The 8490-nt window shown below is 33.7% G+C and overlaps 2 protein-coding genes across 2 annotated transcripts; both read left to right on the top strand.

Moving 5' to 3' along the window:
* Window positions 1–728: 728 nt before the first annotated feature.
* Window positions 729–3430, top strand: LOC139094209 (coiled-coil domain-containing protein 149-like). Its single transcript, XM_070645184.1, has 4 exons — window positions 729–948; window positions 1009–1692; window positions 2638–2722; window positions 2781–3430. Exons 1-4 carry the CDS (start codon window positions 868–870, stop codon window positions 3377–3379), a joined length of 1449 nt encoding a protein of 482 aa, XP_070501285.1. The 5' UTR covers window positions 729–867; the 3' UTR covers window positions 3380–3430.
* A 695-nt stretch (window positions 3431–4125) lies between these two features.
* Window positions 4126–8476, top strand: LOC139094208 (bumetanide-sensitive sodium-(potassium)-chloride cotransporter-like). Its single transcript, XM_070645183.1, has 10 exons — window positions 4126–4379; window positions 4441–4537; window positions 4936–5859; window positions 5920–6306; window positions 6370–6641; window positions 6696–7013; window positions 7074–7225; window positions 7290–7542; window positions 7910–8183; window positions 8250–8476. Exons 1-10 carry the CDS (start codon window positions 4255–4257, stop codon window positions 8361–8363), a joined length of 2916 nt encoding a protein of 971 aa, XP_070501284.1. The 5' UTR covers window positions 4126–4254; the 3' UTR covers window positions 8364–8476.
* The last annotated feature ends 14 nt before the right edge of the window (window positions 8477–8490 follow it).

Genomic DNA, 8490 nt, shown 5'->3' with positions numbered 1-8490 from the left:
ATCAGAATCACTCCTGTGATGTCGCTACTATCAGCTTATTATCTTTAGCTTACAAAAAGAGGCTTTGAACCGCGTTTCCACTGCATATAATTCAAAATCCATTAAATGATTCCAAAATCAAACACCAAGCAGGAGTGTATCCAGATTCAAATTGTATCCGGTACCAAGTCCGAATCACGTTGACCTAGAACCGGAATGTAGTCAATGGGGCGCCGCTTCGTCATCTTATTGATGAAAAGACATGAACGTGCCCGGAAGACAACTTCGAGAACTACTTTCGGGATGTTTTTGTACCTAAAAATTGAAATTTGCTGAACTGCCCTGTTCCGATTGCAGAATTCCGAAAGAAAAACCGAAAACTAACTCAAAGTATTCATTAAATTTTAAAAACTGACCATAATCCTAACAGAACAAATTGAAAAAAATACACGACAACATGATAATCTTCAATTCTAGAAAATAAATTGCGAATTTATCCAAATATTCACAAAAAAATTCCCTTCATAAAGATTATCGCATGTACGAACGAAATTTAGTATTTTTTTCTGTATCGCGAAAATGTTTTACGTCATAGCTTGTACACAGCATGTAGACCCAAAACATGTTGCATAAAAAGCCGTTAACTGGAAAGGAAATGAACATTCCAATGTTAACAAAATCCCCACATTTTTGAATTTTAACGGTTGATTATGAATAAATCGTGACTTCCAGTTGTCAACATTGCGCATGCCATGTTGCTATCACAATAATATTTTCAAATTATCGAAAAAAATAATAAAAATAAATGCATTTTAAGTTTCAATGATTTGATTTATATATAACAGTTTCACACATATAATTAAGCCTCAGACACTGACTCGCACATTGATGTTAAATCAAATTCATGAACGTGAAAGAAGTAATCGTGTGAAATTTATGGACGAACATATGGAAAATTACGATTTAGAAGTAAATTATCATTTAAAATCTAATATTAATCACAATTCATTGAATCGAATTAATTTACAGAACACGGCGATGCATCGCAAACTGCAAAGTAAAAATGAGGCATTGAAGATAATGCGAGCGGAAGTTGAACGATATCGTACAGAACGAGATCAATTTAAACTTATGGCTGAAACAATTCAAATGCGTTATTCTGCGATGAAGAATAGTCTCGAAAAGTCGGAACATAATGATACATTTGGTAGTTCCAGTTCAACATTAGGCTTCCTACTCAATCAAACGAGAGAGAAAAACATTTCATTACAAACAGAAGCTGAAACATTAAGGCAGAAGTTGTATGAGTTGCAAGGTGACATTAAGCTACTTAGAACCAAGAATGTCGACATGTCAAAATTATTAAAAACTAAAGAAGTTAAGAATAAGGAAGTTATGAATGATGAAATGCAAAAGCTATGGAATGACGAGAAAGGAAAGTTAATTGACCAATTAGAAACTTTAAAGAAGAAAAATGCTCAACTACAATTTGATTTTCGTTCATTGCTTGATGAAAAGGAAGAAATTATTACTGAACGTGATGCCTTTAAATGTAAAGCTCATCGATTAAATCACGAATTAAGTGCTATTTTAAAAGGAAATGAGACTATTGATATTGATGCTCTTATTTTAGAAAATAAATTTCTTCAGGAAAAGTCGACCAATTTAGAGAGTGAGGTGAAATATTTAAAGAAGGGACATGATAAGCTACAGGTGAGTGCTGATATAGTGCGACATCAGTTTAATCAGAATTGATCAGACCTTTAAGATCTGGCATGGCTCTGATCCAAATAAGAGTTGTAGTCTTATGGACCGGTTTGGTGTTTTCACTTTAGTCATATTTTTTGGTATAATTGAGATTTGCCTCAGAATACGACACGGTAAAGGATCAACGGTTAAGGACTTTACAATTTCTAGAAAACTTTAGAGCAGAATAATAGTTTAAATTTGCAAATTGCAAAACAACTTAGCCGATAGCTTGGTAAGAGCATAATACTGGAAATCGTAGCACGCGAGTTCTATCCTCATTCAGAACAAGTTGTATGAAAAATGCAAATTTTTTCTGCCTTACAAACAAATCTCAAGTTATTAACAGATTTCGAACTTAAACAAATGTCTCAACCTGATATACAATTGATAATAATCTCTATTGTGACTCGCAGCTTCTAATTTGTCTAACTTAAATGTGCGAGGCATGAATCTAACTTCTTCTTAATCTAGGTTATAATCAAAATCACAATGAATGAATGATTGAATGCCTATACTACAAACCAGAGCTCGAAATCGAGTCAGATTTTGTATGGAAAAGTCAAATTAATTCTTTATAAAGTCGAGTAAATTTTCACCTCTTCTGCAAACCATTGAAGTGAGACTAAGCATTAAGTCTTTAGTGCTGAGATTCAGTCTACCCACATACAACTCCTTTAACTATACGCGTATTAGAGATTCTATTCCCTAGTGGATAAACATTCGTCATAATTAGTTAATGACAAGTCAATGAATTCATTCATTGCCATTTTCATTAATGTTTTTTCCATATGAATCAGAATTTATCCACTACAAAACCAGTTAAATCAGTTATCAACTACGATTGTCAAGTTCTTATAAATTATTAATAGCAAATTTAATTAACTATTTATTAATAATTTATATTTTCAGCATCTTCTGGAGCAAAAACGTGTAAAAGGAATTATTAAGTTAGGTGATGATCGAAATAATCAAATGATTATGTCACATAAACAAGGTATGAATGAATATTATACTGAATATTATTTAATAATGAATTTATTCTATTAATCTAGTTAAAAAGCTATTAAACGATGGAACTGTATCTGAGCTTCCACTTAAAGCAGCAACAATAACTGACTTAAAAGCTCTATGTTTAGCATTATTAGATAATTTAAATGATAAAACAACAGCATTGGGTCATCAAAAGAAAACTAATCGATTATTAGCAGCAAAATTAGCTTCATTAGAGCAGAAAATAGCAGTTTTATCAGGTGAAACTAAGCCTGAATCACTTTTGTCTCCATCACAATTTCTACTAAATGGATATACGTCAGCAAAAGTTGACGAAGAATTGAGACTAATTAAGGAGGAAAATTATCAAAAAGTTAACGGAATCTTTGGCGAATCATCGGAATCAAATCGTAGTTTAATGTCATCAGAATTTGAAACTCAATCAACGAGTGACATTTCGACTGAATTTAAGCATTTAAGTTATATTAAAATACTTAATGATGATGAAATCAATGAAGATATTGAGGAAGAAATTGAGGATTGTCAAAGTCAAACAAAATTAGAAGAATCAAGTGAACTTGCCGCTCTTCCACCCGACATTCAAAAGCTAGTCGATGAAGCGATGAAGAATATAGAAATTAATGAAAATGATAATCAATAATCATATCGTTGTTGAGAGAAATAAAATGATCTATCTATAATTATAAACTAATCTTTAAAGACTTTCATTTATTTATTATCATGTCCGTTCCCGAACAGCGCAACACAGTGATGTCCACCATTTATTTTTTGTGACATACCTTGGTGGTTAGTCTAGATTGAAACCTTACACGACATACGGTTCATGTCATTTCCAAAATTTACAGGCGCCACACATGTTGTGCATCACTGGTACAACATGTGGAATACTTCTACGTCGACGCATCAACGGTAAGATTTGGCACACAGGATACTCAACACTGACACAACATGGAGGGCACCTATGTGTCGCGGCTTTAACGATAAGATTCGGACACAGGTTGTTCAACATTAGCACAACATGTAAGATAATGTCACGTCAACGTATTAACGACAAGATGCGATGTTGCTCAGGCGACACTTTGCATTTTAACATCAAAAATACGATTCCCCAGCATTGCGCTGCTCGGGTTTCATTCAAGATTTCGTGAACAATTTCACATCCACATCTTACCGACTGTTGACAACATTGAATATTCTCTTTTTTTTTGTTTATTGCGCAATGGAGGTTAATGTAACAAATAATTGATCATTCGAAAAGGTGTAAAATGGATGATAATTGATCAATATGACACAAAATTAAGGTAATAATTAGATGCTTTTTGTTTTTTTTCGGGCGTGTATATATAGGGGTCTCATGGCTATCATCTCAATAGTTTGTGGGTGATTTTTGTGACAATAAGTGAAACAAAAGCCAAAAAAATATAAAAAATAAAATGAATAAAATTTAAAGGAATCTTAAAAAAAATTGAAAAAAAAGATCAGAGAAATCCTGAACATTAAAATATTAAGTACAAGATGAATTCCAGATTCCAAATATCACCTGTGCCTAATCTTAATCTTGAACGATCAATTGATATTGAAGATGAAAATGACAAAGTTGATGGTCTTGATAGAAAAGTGAGCTTAGCTCAACTTACACGGTACAAAAGAAGTTTATAATTATAAAAAATATAAATAATTTTAATATCATGTGATTTTCAGTGAGAAACTACCTCGACTTGATCATTTTCGGTTGTCTAAACGCTTGTTTACACGTCCATCAATTGGTGAGCTTTATGGAGATCAAAATCAAAGAACTGTGAGTATCTAGGAACTATAATTAACATTAAGATCTAGAATTGGATGCATTTTACATCCAAGAAGTCTTCCTAACCTTCAAATCTACAACCAGCCACCCAAAAACTCCTTTATTCGATCAAATCACCAAATTCTCAGTCAAAAAAAGAGAAATTTCGATTTTATTTACTGTCTGCATTTTCATCACATGCTCCACCTTGGACGCCATAATATATCCAGATTAAGCTAGTCATTACCAAATGATATACTTCGTGCGAATTGAGTTACATACATTTATCATTTCTCAAACTCAATGTGCTAATAGAAAAGAGCGATTTGATGATTTTATTGCGTAACAAATGATCGCTGATTGAGGCTTAATAAAAATTTAATGACGTTTTACTTACTTTTATGATTTAGAATCAAGATGAAGTCATGATGGCAGGTCATAATCCTCACTTCCGACTAGGATGGATTCAAGGTGTTCTTATTCCTGTTCTACTTAATATTTATGGTGTTATGCTGTTCCTTCGTATGGGATGGATTGTTGCACAGTCTGGAATAATTGAATCAACAATTATTATTGGAGTATCGGCAGTTATTTGCATAATTACGACATTATCCTTATCAGCACTATGTACAAATGGTGATGTGAGAAGCGGTGGTATTTACTATATTGTGTCACGATCACTTGGACCTGAATTTGGAGCATCATTGGGTGTTATATTTGCATTTGCAAATGCTGTTGCAGCTTCGATGAATACAATTGGTTTTTGTGATTCCTTAAACGATTTACTATCAAAACATGGCTATAAAATTATTGACGGTGGCATTAATGATACAAGAATTATTGGAACTGTTGCAATTCTTATCATGATCATTGTTTGTGCAACTGGAATGGAATGGGAAGTAAAAGCACAAAACTTTTTACTTTTAGCTATTGTTGCAGCTGTTGTTGACTTTATGGTTGGAACAATTTTGGGACCGAGTGATCAACAAGCTCTTGCAGAAGGATTTACAGGATTTTCTGAGAAAGTTTTAGAACAAAATTTAAAAAGGGATTATCGGTTTAGTGAAGGATTAGATCAGAATTTCTTCACAGTTTTCTCGATTTTCTTCCCATCTGTTACGGGTATTCAAGCTGGTGCTAATATTTGTGGTGATTTGAAGGATCCAGCATCAGCAATTCCAAAAGGAACAATATCAGCATTGTTTATATCTATGGCTACATACTTAGGATTTGTTTTCATCGTTGGATCAGCAGCAGTTAGAGATGGATCCGGTATTGTATCTGAGATTGCTAATCAGTCATTGCCTTACAATTTTGCCTGTGCTGCTAATCATGTAAGTCTGATTTTTGTTATGATTTAAGCCTGATTATTAAAATTTTTGATGATTTTTCAGACTTGCGAATTTGGTCTTCATAACAACTTTTCAGAAATGCAAGTGATGTCCTATTGGCCAACACTGATTTATATTGGTTGCTTTGCAGCAACATTGAGTACAGCCTTAACAAATCTCTTGTCTGTTCCACGACTTATTCAAGCCTTAGGTGTTGATCGAATCTATCCTGGATTTATTTTCTTTGCTAAACCTTATGGAAAAGTTGGTGAACCTTACCGTGGATATGTCCTTACATTCATTGTGTCTGTAGCATTTTTATTGATTGCTGATCTTAATGCTGTTGCACCACTGATTACAAACTTTTATCTTGCTGCTTATGCATTTGTCAATTTTTGTACATTCCATGCTGCATTTGTTCAACCACTCGGATGGCGTCCAACATTTAAGGCAAGTAGAAATATACTTATTAGTTCTTATTAAATGACACTAAATATGTATATTTCTCTTCAGTACTATAACAAGTGGCTTAGTCTCTTCGGTTTTGTGATTTGTGTTGTCATCATGTTCGTGTTATCATGGCAAGCGTCACTCGTGACTGTATCGATTGTATTTGCACTGTATCTACTTGTTCACTATAGACAACCTGATGCTAATTGGGGTAGTAGTGCACAGGAACAGGCTTATAAGAATATCATATCGACCGCACATCGTCTTCAGGAAACTGGTGGACATGTCAAAAATTATCATCCACAAATCTTAGTCCTGGCTGGAAATCCATTTAGGTAAGTTGAATTTATGGCTTTAGAACTAATTTTTAAACATTTTACATCCAACAGTCGCCCACCTTTGATCGATCTAGCACATAAGATAACAAAAAATAGTTCACTTCTAATGGTCGGTGATGTAAGACCGGAAAAAATGACGAGCTCTGAAAGAGCAAAGAAAGTAAAAGAAGCATACAAGTACTTTAATGATAAGAATATAAAGGCATTCTATAATCTTATTGACGATGTAAGCGTTGACGTAGGCATTAAACTAATGATACAATCAAGTGGCTTTGGACAATTGTCACCAAACATTGTACTTATGGGATATCAACAAAATTGGGCTGTCGCTGGTTATTCGTCGTTAAAAATTTATTATAGTATTTTACAGTAAGTGATTTACTATTTTAAGGTTATGTGAATTTAATTGACAATTTTTGAACTTTTTAGTAACATTTTCTCGTATCGTGTCTCGGTTGCAATCCTTCGAATGCCACATGGTCTTGACTATTCATTGATATTAAATAGTGGACTCACTAATTTAGGTTATGCGCAGTCAAGTAATGGATCGTTGAATGGATTGGATGATCCTCCAATGACACGTAAGTTCATAATTCCTTAATTCGAATTCTTAATTAATTTTCATCAATTTATTTTCATAATCAGCAACATCCCCAAAATCAGACATGAGCAAGAAATCAATTGATCCAAAGAATATGTCAAAAGAAGACATTGAAATGAACTATTTCAATATTAAGCAAGATAAAGGAACAATTGATGTATGGTGGCTTTATGACGATGGTGGATTGACAATGCTCATACCTTATATCATGACGATGAGAGCAAATTGGGCAAAATGTAAAATTAGAGTATTCGCATTGACTAATAGACAGCAGGAATTGGAAGTTGAGGAACAGAAGTAAGTTGTTTTTTAGGTGTTAGTATATATTCGGTACTTAATTAGGAGTGTAGTCCAGGAGAATAGCCAGTACATCTGGTTTAGTCAGGGCAACACCTAGAAACCTTCAAGATGAAGGGCAGGTTAGGAGTCGAACCCTTTTCCGGCTTAGCCTCTTTTAAAGGTCTTATGAAGTGGATGTATCCTAATTAGGAATGTAGTCAGGTCAACCCTGACGGCCTGTTCTGGGAAGGCGGGTTTGGGGTCATCACCTCTTCACCCATTTTCTGGGTATGCTCTCGCCAACCCCTTCCCAAGAATGAATCTAACCTAATAGCAATTAGACTCGGATTATTAAGTTTAAATTCTAATATTAATTCCATTTCAGCATGATTCAATTACTAAAGAAATTGAGAATCGACTTTTCGTCACTCGTCATGTTGCAAGGCATCAGTGATCTACCAAAAGAAGGAACAACAAAGTTACATTCTAAAGTTCTTAGCGGATTCCGAGAAGGTGAAAATGATCAATGCTTTGTAACAAATGAAGAATTCGAAAAAATGCGCGATAAGACAAATCGTCAACTACGATTACGTGAAATGTTGCGTGAGCACTCAAGGAAAGCCAATTTAATCGTTATGTCATTGCCAATGCCACGACAAGTAAGATTTTTCATTTTGATTTTCTATTAGCATTAATTTAATACATTTTACATATATTTTGAATAGGGAGAAGTTTCTGCACCGCTGTACATGTCATGGTTGGAGGTCTTATCAGCTGGTATGCCACCAATGTTGTTCGTCCGTGGCAATCAAACCTCAGTATTAACCTTCTATTCTTGATGGCCTTGCAACATAAACACTTTTTAAGATTTTTTTTTCCTTGAAATTTTCTTTGTAAAAAATTTGTAAACAAATAAGAAATAATAAAATTTTATCGTATTTCAAGCTCAAAATGTCGATATTTTCA

The sequence above is a fragment of the Chironomus tepperi genome, unplaced genomic scaffold (assembly GCF_022539635.2).
Source record: "Chironomus tepperi strain 1889 unplaced genomic scaffold, CSIRO-AGI_Ctep_v1 contig_351, whole genome shotgun sequence".
Lineage (NCBI taxonomy): Eukaryota > Metazoa > Arthropoda > Insecta > Diptera > Chironomidae > Chironomus > Chironomus tepperi.
This window is presented reverse-complemented; position numbering and strand designations above follow the sequence as displayed.